Source organism: Salvelinus sp. IW2-2015, linkage group LG6.2, assembly GCF_002910315.2.
Source record: "Salvelinus sp. IW2-2015 linkage group LG6.2, ASM291031v2, whole genome shotgun sequence".
Classification (NCBI taxonomy): domain Eukaryota; kingdom Metazoa; phylum Chordata; class Actinopteri; order Salmoniformes; family Salmonidae; genus Salvelinus; species Salvelinus sp. IW2-2015.
In genome coordinates this window covers 16,037,447-16,051,911 of record NC_036846.1, presented here as the reverse complement: position 1 = coordinate 16,051,911, position 14,465 = coordinate 16,037,447, and the positions used below count along the sequence as shown (strand labels likewise).

The 14,465-nt window shown below is 43.2% G+C and overlaps 1 protein-coding gene across 1 annotated transcript in view; it reads left to right on the top strand.

Moving 5' to 3' along the window:
- diaph2 (diaphanous-related formin 2) overlaps window positions 1–14,465 on the top strand; it is a 717,635-nt gene that overhangs the window by 388,804 nt on the left and 314,366 nt on the right. The window contains 1 exon segment of the mRNA XM_023990279.2: window positions 2,651–2,745. Within this exon segment, the coding sequence (XP_023846047.1) occupies window positions 2,651–2,745 (95 nt within the window).

The following is a 14,465-nucleotide window of genomic DNA, read 5'->3' as shown; positions in this document are numbered from 1 at the left end:
TGTTTTTCTATTGTTTGACCTAACTAACTTATCAGTGCAATGGAACAATATTCAGTTTGGATTCCAGTTCCTCTTTCTTATAGTAGCATAGCCAGAATTTTGCCGGTTATCAGTTATCGATGGATGGCTTATGCCTTACCAAGGAGAACCCTCTGTCACATTGACAGCTCTCAGTCCCCCCCTCATGCAATATTCATGCTTTCAATGCTAAAATAGCAGGTCACATAAACGCCACCTCTTCCCTTGTCTATCCCTTTTTGTGATTCTACTGGATCTGAAAACAAAGTATGTTAACATGGAGGGAATATACTTTAAATCTCCAGGCTGCTGTTGAGGGGGTGGTGGCACAAGTAGGGGCTAAACTCATATGTCAAAACAGGGGGAGATAAAATCCCAGAAATATCAACAAATAGCAACTACACCGCCCCCTCCATCTCCATCTACTCTCTGACTCTGATTCCAGTCATGTTGACAGTGAGGCATCAAGTAATGCTTCATATCATCACTGTTCTCTTGTGATTGACATATTGATGATTATATCAGGGGGAAATAATAGAAGGTCGGTGTTGGGGCGGGGAGTCTTGCTGGAGTGGGTGTAAGGTGTGACAGTGGAATGGAAACCATGACTACTCTAGAGTGGCTGACTGACTCACCTGCATACTTACACACTAACATGCCTACTCATCCCCTCAGGAATATGCCTCTGCTTCATGTACTCAACTAATAGCGGTGGTGTGATGCCTCTTTGCTAGCTGGACATTGACTGGACACTGATGTATTGAATGGAAGTTGGGAAATGATGACTGTGATGGGAAATTATACTCAAGCCCATTAAGTCCTGTGAGAAGTCTCTGACTAACACTAACCAGCTCCATCTACCTCCAGGTTTCTCATCATCCTACCAGACTAACACTAACCAGCTCCATCTACCTCCAGGTTTCTCATCATCCTCCCAGACTAACACTAACCAGCTCCATCTACCTCCAGGTTTCTCATCATCCTCCCAGACTAACACTAACCAGCTCCATCTACCTCCAGGTTTCTCATCATCCTCTCAGTCATAACATAATGGTCTCCTCAGTCCTCAATGACATTTTCAAGATTTGTGCTGTAAAAAATCCTATTTATTTCTAAATGTAACCTTGGGAATGGGTGTGGAGCAGTGGGGAACAGTCCAGCTGTAACAATAGAAGGGAGTGGGGGTTCTTACTCGAAGTCGTTCCATCTCCGCTGATATTGCCTATGTAGTGCACTACCTTTGACCAAGGCCCATAGGACTCAAAAGTAGTGCACTACCTAGAGAATAGGGAGAATACCCTACCATTTGGGATACATACATACATGGATTGAGATGTGATGAGCACTGGACAGGGAGTGGGGTCAGGCATGCTGGAAATGGAGTCACCCCTCACCCATACTGTGCATAGTGATCTATCAGCATTAAATACACATGGAACAATTGACATATTTTTTTATGTTCTTTTCAACGGTTGTCCACAAGGAATTCTACCACCCGTTTTGGCACGAGCCAAGTTCATTTCCCTCTTTTCAGTCTGTGCTTTAACGTTTTAGACGCCGAAAGAGGAGAAGAATGATCAGACTTCACTATTGTTTTTTCAATGGTTCTTTATTTTCCCTCCCTCCACTCTTCATACAAATCTGATCTCTTTGCCAAGCTTTATATAATGTATTCAGCGTTGTTCAGAGACCTTCAAGGTTTTTGTGGTGGTTGATAGATATATTATGAAATAAAATGTCTCCGTGAGACTGGAACTGGAAATAAATGAGTGTATGCATCTGCCATTTAGAAATTGTTGAAAGGCAAGTCAGATAGCTGATGATGCAACAGATGAGCTGAAACTTTCTCTTCCACCAATTAAAATGTAACACCATCGAAAAATTTAAAAACACTCCCATGCAAGTTGTTCAACTTCCCACAGTTGAAAATACAAAACGTAGTTTGAGAACCTGCTAAATGAATTGCTTGTTGAGGACATGAATGTTTTTTGAATCTGATGTGAACACACAGAGGAAGTGGACTGGCATGGAGTGGGCATGCTATAGCAGCTGTGAAGACACTCATTACCAGACCTCCACTGGTGACTCCCAGCGTACCAGCCTACAATCCATCAGGTCCAAATTCCCCCTGAGGGCCTCCTCCAGGCCCACCTGGAGACTGGGGCTCCTGCTGAGAATTTCTGCCTAGGATTCAGCAGTCTCCTCGCATTCCATGTAACTCTCAGAGCTGCTATTCTCGCTGGGTACCTTGCTAAGATGTAGCGGGGCCGAGGTTCTTGACCACCCCTCACCCACAATTTACAAGGGCATTACTTATTTGAGTTTATGTCCTTGTGTTATGTTGAATTTGCAATTTAACCAAAGGTTAGGGGATTGACATATCAAGTCATTATCTGGTAATCGGTGCCCAAAATTGGTGTAATTTCAACTGGCTTCTATTGTCACTGGGAAATGTGGATGTTTTTGTCAGACGGACACAAACAATCCCATTGAAGGGCTGAAAGTGTATTACTTTTCCCAGTGTCAGGTTTGATCTGGGCTCGTGAAAGGTGAAAGCTCTCTTTTGAACCTGCCGGTCTAATACAAAAAAGGGAGGAAAATGACTCCCCGCTTCCCATTTCTATCACAACAGCAATTTTCCTGGGCTCATTCCGGCTGCCTTATGAAGAGATCCGGGACATTGTGCTGGAGGTGGACGAGGGGAGGCTGAGCGAATCACTGATCCAGGTGAGTCCAACCTACTGTCTGACCGCTGTGTGTGTATTTGTGTGCGTGCGAAATGGTTATATTTCGGTTTTTAAACAACTAATTGACTGACGTCAGTTCAACTATTTGAATTGCATTTAGTTAAATTTTTTTCTGTGAGCTTGGTGTGCAGTTTCTGTAGAGATAAATCAGATGAAGCCTGAACTGTGCGATGTAGCACAGAGTTATAGTTTCCAACAGGCCAATATTCTATATAGTTTAGTGCTGAAAACATGGTCAATAACTACAATGACCATAATCCATTGCACACCAGCTTAAACTTGTCCGGTCTGTGCGGAGCAGAAACAGAAACTGAGAGAAGAGAGAACGCGCGATCGAGAGGATTGAAAAAGTTGCTTCCTGAGCCTGAAAATACACGATGCAAGTGATTGATATTTTCTGTTTAGCAGTCATTTAAGTATGCCTTATTTACTTTGAATAACTTCTAAAATAGGGATTTTGTCAGGCATAAGCAGCAGCTCTATAGAGATCAGATGATGACTTGGAATGAAATAAAACACATTTATTATTAAAGTAAAGTAATGTGAATAAATTATGATAAGCAGTAATGTCAGTCACTGTCATCATGGGACATGTATTAATTGTTTTATTATGTGTTGTTACAGCAGTCAACCCACATAAAGCATAGTGCATTTAATGTAAACATTTTTTTTTTACCAAACCTAAATCGAAAAACGTGATTATTTTTTTATAATTGCACCGAAACTGAACCGACCTCAAAAAGCACTAATTGCTCAGCACTATTGTGTGTGTGTGTGTGTACATGTGGCCATATGTGTGTGCATCAGAGGAGGCTGGTGGGAGGAGCTATAGGAGGACAGGCTCATTGTAATAGCAGTCAGCCCCACCCCATTCTCCCAGACCATAGAGACCTCCCATTCATCAATTCAGCCCCACCCCATTCTCCCAGACCATAGAGACCTCCCATTCATCAATTCAGCCCCACCCCATTCTCCCAGACCATAAGGACCTCCCATTCATCCATTCATAATAAATGGTATGGGACATGGCTTGGCAAAACTCTCTCCAACTCCACCCTCCTTTCCCCCACCCGTGATTGATGATCTAGCTAGAGGCACCCTATTTAGACTTTGCTTCTGTGTTCCTTGTCTGGGAGAACGCAATAATTGCAAGTGGGGCGTCTGGTTTGAGGTGGAGATGCATCGGCTTGGCACAAAAGGCCCAATCTGCATTGACATCGCCTGCCCAATCTTTTATCGCTCTTGTCCTGCAGCCCATTTGCCTTTTGTGTCTTTCTGTTTAATGTGAAGTAGGAGGCGTATAGAAGGGGGATGAGTGAATTAAAAAGGAGCACATTTCCATGTAAGCTTGGCAGTCAAAGTCTCTGTGAGATTGATCACTAGTGAGTATCGGTCTTGTCGCCCCTGTGCGGTGAGCTGTCTCGTCTTGACTGGAACACAACCAGTCTGTCGGCCTTTCTCACTCAGCAAAATAGATAAATAACCTTACAGATAGGTAGTGAAGACACACAGCACTTGTTCTTCTTCTTTGCTCCAAGGTTCATCCAAAACAGCAGGACGTTGAAGCGCAAGGGCTCAAGCCCCACCGCCACTTTGCAGAGGAACAGGGAATCTAACACGGTGACCTTTTTCCACATTCAGGCTTTCTGTTGAGGAGAGATGAATCTTTCAACAGAACAGCGGCCCTATACCATCCCATTGCCGTTCCCCATCCCTGTTCCACACACACGCACACATGGCCCGGGGGAAACGGACACCCCTTAATGTCCCCTCACTTGAACACTCGGTGCCTCATGCAGTCCTAAGTGCAGCCATGGGAAGCGGTAATATCCCTTATTGGTTGTGTCGCTGGGCGGACTTGGGGCATGGAGTGGTGGCTTGGTGTGAAGAGGGTTGTTGGTAAGTGGTGATGTCTGAGAGGAGAGGCGCCGGGAGAGATATGGATGCAGGTTGATTCAGAGGGGGAAGAGAAAGCCTCCCGCTGGGATGACACGGCCCTGAGTGTGGTCTCCCATCTCAACTCACCCCACTGATTAATCACATTACGCTGACTGCTCTCTGCCGCACGCCAATCACCATTTACACACACACACCGCCAGGCTAGGATGATTTTGTGGATGCTGCTATGAGGTAGTGAGCGTGATGGTGATGTCATATATATGGAAGGAGGGAGGCTTTGAGAGATGTGTTAGGTACAGAGAGTGGTTCTCTGTGGAGAAGGATGGGTGTGAGAGGACAATTTCGTTCTGTCTCTCGATATGCCTCAAGCAAAGGTCAAAGGGCAGAGTGAGAAGAGCCTGGTCTGGCCCTCCTTCAAACTGCGGTCAAGGAGGAGTCAGCCCCCAGGAGATGAGAGCGAGAGATGGGCGTGCGTGGCCTCACCGTCACCCCCTTCACCAAATTGACCGCAACAGAGAAATCAAGAAAATGGTATACGTAGATCAAGGGCCTCTGTAGTCCTCTCACGGTGACACCGATACCGTTCCTGCTCAATATGAACTAGGGATCCCAGGGAGCCATTCCCATTAGGCAGAGTATTTATTGAAAATCCACTTCAGTTCGAAAGGGCACCTCTGCTACAGCTCTTTCAAGGAGGAATGTGGGATGTGGATGAATGGAATAAAAAAGATGGATAGATATATAAATAGGAGGGAAGTGAAGGAGGGCTCTTAATGTATATAAGACCTTATTCAATCACATAATCTTCCCGGCCCCATGTCGTCATGTCTAATGCAATGATTTTTCAGCGAAATGTTGCGGCATGCCGGCCTTGACATGTCCATCTGTACGATGTGTCAACCCGTCCGAGTGGAATACATATCAGAGTTGATTGGCTCTCCTTACTTTGCATTAGGAGCCATCAGCACCCCCGGCTTATGATGTACAGGTCCCTGAACTTCGGCAGTCATCACCAAACTCTCACCACCATTCATCCAGCACATCCATCCATAGGAATCTGCCTCTTCCATCTTATTAGCTTTACCTACGTCCTCACTCAGTACAGATTCCCTTCCCCTCAGTACAGATTCCCTTCCCCTCAGTACAGATTCCCTTCCCCTCAGTACAGATTCCCTTCCCCTCAGTACAGATTCCCTCTGGGAATAATGTCCCTTTGCAGTCAGCTGCTACTCTTTGATCTTCATCTGAACTTGGCTTTTTCAAGGTTGCAGAGAGTTCAGTTATGGATGTCTGCACCATTTCTTCATCGGCACGTACCCAGAGAGACGTCAGAAGACCCCTGCGTGTCGGCACAAAAGTCCCACCGTAACGATTAGATCAAAAGGTGGCAAAACAGTTCATTTATTTGTTATAAAAGTTTGCCCAGTAAAAAGTGGGAACGCGTTACAGCAAAACCGAGGCAAAGGTCTCCTTGAAAAGGCTGGCTAGCTGACAAAGGTCTCCTTGAAAAGTCCGTTGGGCTGACAAAGGTCTCCTTCAAAAGACCGGCGGGCTGACAAAGCCATTCAGTGCTGTTGTGAACCATGGACAGAGGAGGCTGTGAAAGAGACGTGTGGAAGTGCATTGTCTGGAGACGGGGGGCAGGCTCATGCAATCCCGGTTGGGGGGAGGAGGGGGTCTGGTTCCATTGTGTTTGGCCTCTATGCCCCCCTCCAGTGCCTTTCAGCAGCCCCCACCACCCCCGGACAGGGAAGACTGGCAGGTTCAGCATCGACTCCCATTGTCTGCACCGTGACAAGGCCACAACCTGAGGCCCTGAGCTCGCACTCCCTGCCTCGCTTTTTATTCAGCCCAAATAATAACAGTTCAGCCACGATTTAAAACACTGGTGCTCTGTTCAGCCTGGTTCAGATGCATGATTCCCTCTGACGTTAATCACCGCATCAGTGGGATCAGGGGTTTCGTGGACTGGGGGATGGGCTCCAACTGCTACACTGACACACAGTAGGCTTAACTGGTAGTGATGCACCGATATGATATTTTTGTACGATACCGATATTTTCCTTGCAAAAAAAACGATAACGATAACCAATATTTAAAATTTTTGCCGCCTTTTAAGCATTCTAGTACAGTTAAATAGTTAACACACACACATGGACACAGCTGTCTAAGGCACTGCATCTCCGTGCAAGAGGTGTCACTACAGTCCCTGGTTTGAATCCAGGCTGTATCACATCCGGCCGTGATTGGGAGTCCCATAGGGCAGCACACAATTGGCCCAGCGTCGCCCGGTTTGGCCGGGGTAGGCCGTCATTATAAATAAGAATTTGTTCTTAACTGACTTGCCTAGTTAAATGAAGGTTACACACACACATACACCACATTGACCAAAAATGTATTTTGTTGGCATTTACGTATGTCCCCATTACCAGTAAAACATCATCAAAACGTATTTCTTTCACTTACTTGCTGTGCTGTTTCGTTGTTCATTTGTTCAGTCTTTTCATTCTCAACCAGGATTGCATCATACATGTCAAGCAGGGAAGTTTCAGGCCTCTCCATGGCCTCTCTTCCTTGGTGCACACTGTCACTGTGTCCGTTTCCATCTTGTCCAGCCTTGTATGTAACATTTCTTGTCTGCATCGAAGTAGCGGTCCTTGTACATAGCATCGAGCATGGTGGCGACACAGTAAAGAGAGAATGCCACCGAATCGCTTATTCACAGTCTGTGTGGGCAGTTTTATTGCCGGGGCAAACTGTTGTCAAGGGCAACCGTTTCATTCGCCAATGTGGGCAAGTAAAAACATCCACATGGTTGGGAAAAGGGGCCATCTTCACTCCATAGACACTTGCACACTAGCTGCTAGCTAATCTTCACTCCATAGACACTTGCACACTAGCTGCTAGCTAACTGGTTAGCTTAGCATTGGCGAAGTCAGAATGGGAATGCACACTCCACTATTATGTGACATAATCGGTGGCGTTAGAATTAGGAATTAGTATACAAATACTACACTGAACAAAATATAAATGCAGCATGTAAAGTGTTTGTCCCATATTTCATGAGCTGAAAAAAAAAGATCCCAGAAATGTTACATTCGCACAAAAAGCTTATCACGTCTTCTGCAGGCGCAGTTGATGAGCGTATTTCTCGCTCAGTTGTTCGAATGGAGCTGGCTAGTCTGTTCATGTTTCCAAGTTTCAAACATGTTCTCAAATACCATTGAAATGGCAGCAGCGATATGACAACCAGAATATTCATGAGCATGCAATATGGCTTTCCTCAGTACGAAATCCTCGATGACCCACTGTGCTGTCGGACGCAGCATGCTCATGGGGCTGATATCGCTGGTCCAAATGTCAGCCGTGAAGCTAATAGCAGTGACGCTATTACTGTGTAACTTCGGTTGGACAACATCAACAACATAAAAAACGTGTATCCGTGCTCGACCAGTCAGCGAAAGCCAACATCACCCACAACAGAGAACGGTTGATTGTCAAGGGCAATGAATTCCATTATCTTGGGGTTAATGGATTTCGCCTTTGAGTTGTCTCGCTGAAATGTTCTTACTCTTTAAATGACTGCTGGACTTGTTGACTGCTCGATCAACACAGCAGACAATGTGGGCTAGGTTAGGAATGCTGTGCTTGCACGTGTAGCGCACAATTTTACGTGGTGTCAGTATGTCATGTACTTACATTATATCCAAAGATGTTCTCAATTATCTGTGTTATATAGGTATGCACGTCAGCTTTGACATCGGTTTTTCACATCGGCGTTAAACTAGACATCGGAGCGAATCCAATGTTGGCATTTTTAGCTAATATCGTCCAATTCCGATATGTTCACCGATATATCGTGCATCCCTATTAATTGGCATACTGGAGATATTTGGTTTTGTGCGGTTGGTGCCAACTGAGCACAAGAAGGCTAAACAATCCACAGATCATTAATGAGCCCCTCACAGGCTGGGTTACTTACTGAGATAATACACTGCTAGCTACAACACAGTAGGTAGAAACCTAGAGCAGTGAAAGCTCCTTTCCAGGCTGGGTTACTTACTGAGATAATACACTGCTAGCTACTACACAGTAGGTATAAACCTAGAGCTGTGAAAGCTCCTTTCCAGGCTGGGTTACTTACTGAGATAATACACTGCTAGCTACAACACAGACCTAGAGCTGTGAATGCAGCACCACACAGCTAGACAAAAAGACACAGCTACAGCTGCTTTTTTATGCTGGCCATTTGAAGGGATTTGTTAGAGGATCTAGTTTTCCAAGATTTGGAAGACATTTCAAGGTCTCCTTAGATAATATAATTGACAGGCTTTAATAGGTTTTTAGGTTATTTTAGGGAGTTTACAAGTCAACCTTGTCTGATTTAAAACATCACGTTTGTAAACCCTCATGTTCTTCCGACTGGGCACACAATGTTTCCATGGATGACTGTTAGGAACCTCTTAGAGATCTCACATACATGAAGTCCTGTAATACCCCGCAGCGCTTGTAGTATCCTTTGAGGTCTTAATCAGTTTCCCTCCCCACATCATATAAACGCTAACCCACGGCCCCGGCTCCACTAGGTATAGTCCTTCAGGCAGAGAGAGGGAGTCTATGATGTTTAATTGGCCTTCATTTCCAAATTAGCCATGTCACATCAATGCTCGTCATACTGTACCACTGACCTGAGTGCATCAAAGCTAATGCATACACACAAAGAAATAAGAATAGCAACAACAACAAAATAGAAGACGATGAATACACAATGCCAGATCTATGAACCCTTTGGGCTGTTGTGATTATTTTTCTGTGGCAATCATGAGTTATTTTCAAGCTGCTTATCCCCAACCAAGGGCATAAATAGAGCCCAACCAATATATCGGTTCACTGATATTATCAGCAGATATTGGCATTTTACCGCTATATCTGTGTCGGACCATAACCGATATTCAATAAAGAGAATGATAAAAGGGAATTGTATGCTTATCTGAACACTTGCAACCATTTTCATGATGTCATTAATTTCACAATTAATGAAATCAAGTTTATTTATTGAACAATTGCTCATTTGGATTATAAATTGTTTTATGAGAATTTATGAGAATTCAGTGTGAAAAATTTATACTTTTTGATTGTCCCGGCGTGAAACAGTATATCGGCAGAAGTTTCGGTCAATTTTGTCCTGCAAAAAATTGAAATCGTATCGGACCTAAAAAAAACGTATTGATCGGACTCTAGCCATAATAACTAATAAAAAATGACTCAACTATTAGATTGGTTTGATGAGATCTTCATGCAGCCTTAGTCAGAGGACAGAGGGAGGGGAACATAGAACTTTCTAGATTTCTCAGGGAAGACTTTGGTGTCAATGGGGAAGGTTGGGCGTCTATCATCGACACATTTGCACCATTTTTAGTCAATCCCGTGGATGTTTTGATGTACTGTGACAACTGTGTGGTGCTAAGGCTCTCTCACTGACTCCACATTCAACATGAAAAACTAACTGTCAGTGGCTCTTTTGAGCCCAGCTTAAGAAACTTCTGAGGACTTGGCTGCTAGAACTCCTGGTGATCTGTTATCTCTTCCACCAAGGCCTTAGCTGTCACTCACTCAGGCTGGGGCCAGATGAAAATGCTAAATATTTACTCACTTTTGGTGTGTGTGTGTCAAGTTCAATGTGTGTGTTTGTGTGTGTGTGTTTGTGCGCGCGGGACTGTGGTTTGTGTGTGTGTCTAAGTTTGCATGTGTGTGTGTCTAAGTTTGCATGTGTGTGTGTCTAAGTTTGCATGTGTGTGGTAAAGCTCAAGCTCAACGGCTGATGCTGCCCGGGGGGGGATTTCTTTTGCAGAATATCAGAGTGGTTCTTTAATGTTTTATGTTGGCCGATGTATTTAATATTACCCCATCTCCTGTTCAAAAGGAAAGGCTAATGACTACACGGCTCTGCTCAGCTTATTTAGTTGTAATTAATACATGTTGTGTGCAAATGCGCTACATTTCGAGAGGACGTATTAAGAGAAGAAAATACCTTTTGGATGTTAAGGGAAATACCAAGGGTCTTTTTATTGTGTTTAAGCCTTAATGGTTAAATATGGGCACATCATTTGACCGAGGTCATGGTAAATAGCAGACCTTGACTTTAACAGTGTTGTGTACCCATGTAGCTCTCCAGTAACCATTAAAAAAAAATGTTTAACCTTTATTTAACTAGGCAAGTCAGCTAAGAACAAATTCTTATTTTCAATGACGGCCTAGGAACAGTGGGTTAACTGTCTGTTCAGGGGCAGAAGGACAGATTTGTACCTTGTCAGCTCAGGGATTTGAACTTTCAACCTTTCGGTTACTAGTCCAACGCTCTAACCACTAGGCTACCCTGCCACCTCAGGATAGCTTGCATATTGAAACATACTGTGTTTATTTTGTACTTAGCTTTGTGGCACATAGCCTACCATGTTTTGATTAACATTAGACGATTTGTCTAAAAGGGATGCTTAGATATTGTGATCATGTTCTACAAAGCTGTTAAATCCAGCTGCCGCGCGCGCGCGCGCACGCACACACGCACACACGCACGCACGCACACACGCACACACACACACNCACGCACGCACACACGCACACACACACACACACACACACACACACACACACACACACACACACACAGTTATGAAGTTATGAAGGCCCTGAGTTAAATCCAAGGGTACTGAACGTACCAGTCGTTAAAACTGACGTGGCACCCCAGTCTAGTCAATCTGAGTGTTGACAGAGTAGTCAGGAAACTCACACTACAACTCATTTCCTGTCTCTGACCCTTCATATCCCCAGCTCTAGTCCTAGATTGCACCCCAATGACACACTAGTCCCTATGGGTCCTGGTCAAAAGTAGTGCACTATAGATGGAATAGGGTGCCATTCAAGACACAGCCCTGCTGGTAGTGGTGTGTTCACCCCACTGGCTCTTTTAATTTCCTTTACACTATCTATTACTGTGTTCGTCTGCTGGGAGTCTTGTGGTGGTCTGCAAGGCAAGACTTGTTTGCCTGGCCTTACCTTTGTCCTATAGTCCTTTCGGATTTTTATATATCTCACACTGTGCATCTGTCGATGTGTTTGACTCTCTAGAACATTTCATTAAAGTGACAATCAGCAATTGAAACAATAACAAGTGTACTCCCCACCCCTGTTCTGGTAAAAACGGAAGGATGGGGCTGGAGAAATGTAACCACTCTCAAATTCATAGACAGAGCTATGGATGCAAAGACTGACCATCCTTGATGTCAAAATTATATATATATATATTTTTTAGGCTACATAGTGTTTGTTTACATTTACTTTGTTTACAAACATTGGTGTAAAACAAGCTTACAGTATATTTTTGCTTTTGGTGGGGTACAACAGTTGAACTAAGTCCATGAGTGAATTGCAAGTTATATACAATCATTGGGTACATATCATTAAAATAGATTAAGGCTCGTTTAAGGGAATACAAGGAAGTGAGAGAGTTTTTTGAAAGACTAAGTGTAAGTGATGCATATGTTCTTGTTAAAGTGATATGCTTTCTGCTGTTTTGTTGTTTCCTCGACGTTAGATCTATCCTCTACGCCTTCCAGAAACACATTAAATACATTTTACAAACTGCGTGTTGTGACATTTTTCTCTGGTAATTAAAATGACATGTTTAAGTGAATGTCTCTCACAAGGCAGTAAGGCCCACGGCCACTATTAGTCACAATTACAAACTGAGAGCAGGTTTACTGCACGCCTTATTACATGCTGCAGGAGAAACACTTTGTACATTAAGTGTATTCATGTCAATTATGGCAAGATGTGGCTGTTGAAAAAAAAAAAAAAACATGCTCTTTGTTTGTGTATGTTTCTGCATCAGTACTCCACTACAAACCTCTGTGTGTGGGCATATGTTCTGTCTGGTTCTGAATTGTGATGTTTTTCCCTCTTCTTTTGGAGTCACCAAAAAAATTGAATATTTTTTTGAGAGAGTTACTTTCTCTCCATGTTCGCCATCAGTATGCACTGACAGTACTGTATGTCCCCCCAGTCAAACATAAAGCCAGCCTTTCTTTAGTGTCCGTCTCTATCGACAGGCTCTACCTAGGAGAGGAAATGTTCTAGTGTAATGTTCCCCGCTGGAATTTATATTTCAAAGGAATGTGTTCTTACTCTTTACAGTCTCATTTAACCATTTCATTTGGTCAATATCATTGAAGAGTTGCTCTCCATTTTATACAGGAGGAATTTACATAGTGACGACCTGTATTGAAAACATGCATGTATATGGATGACAGTGTATATTGTATCTATGGTGGAATAGACTATTGATATGCATCATATTAAATAGTATCATGTCATTACATGCCTGTGCACACACTTGCATCATATTGCGCACACACACACACACACACACACACACACACACACACACACACACACACACACACACACACACACACACACACCGCTAAGGGTTTTTAAAGCTTAACTTGTCACTTTGATATGAGTTTCTTAGCATCTATAGCAGAAGATTCTCACAACATATTTTCCAACTATTTCCTTTGTGGATTTCTTCATAGGTGTTAGTAGAACATAATGGTTGTGTAGTAGAACATCACCGATGGTAGTAGAACTATGGTTGTGAGTAGCAACATAAATGGTTGTGTAGTAGAACATAATGGTTGTGTAGTAGAAACATCATGGTTGTGTAGTAGAACAGCATGATTGTGTAGTAGAACAGCATGATTGTGTAGTAGAACAGCATGATTGTGTAGTAGAACAGCATGGTTGTGTAGTAGAACAGCATGGTTGTGTAGTAGGACATAATGGTTGTGTAGTAGAACATAATTGTTGTGTAGTAGAACATAATGGTTGTGTAGTAGAACGTAATGGTTGTGTAGTAGAACATAATGGTTGTGTGGTAGAACATCATGATTGCGTAGTAGAACATAATGGTTGTGTAGCAGAACATCATGATTGCGTAGTAGAACATTATGGTTGTGTAGTAGAACATAATGGTTGTGTGGTAGAATAGCATGGTTGTGTGGTAGAACATAATGATTGTGTAGTAGAACAGAATGGTTGTGTAGTAGATAGTGGGGTTGTGTAGTAGAAAAGAATGGTTGTGTAGTAGAACAGAATGGTTGGGTAGTAGAATATAATGGTTGTGTAGTAGAATTGCATGGTTGTGCAGTCGAACATAATGCTTGTGTAGTAGATAGCGGGGTTGTGTAGTAGAATATAATGGTTGTGTAGCAGAACATAACGGTTAAAACGTAGAGTAGAATGGTTGTGTAGTAGAACATAATGGTTGTGTAGTAGATAGCGGGGTTGTGTAGTAGAATAGCATGGTTGTGTAGTAGAACATAATGGTTGTGTAGTAGAACATAATGGTTGTGTAGCAGAACATAATGGTTGTGTAGCAGAACATATTGGTTGTGTAGTAGATAGTGGGGTTGTGTAGTAGAATAGCATGGTTGTGTAGTAGATAGCGGGGTTGTGTAGTAGAACATAATGGTTGTGTAGCAGAACATAATGGTTGTGTAGTAGAACATAATGGTTGTGTAGCAGAACATAATGGTTGTGTAGCAGAACATAATGGTTGTGTAGCAGAACAGAATGGTTGTGTAGCAGAACAGAATGGTTGTGTAGCAGAACAGAATGGTTGTGTAGCAGAACATAATGGTTGTGTGGTAGAACATAATGGTTGTGTGGTAGAACATAATGGTTGTGTGGTAGAACATAATGGTTGTGTGGTAGAACATAATGGTTGTGTGGTAGAACATA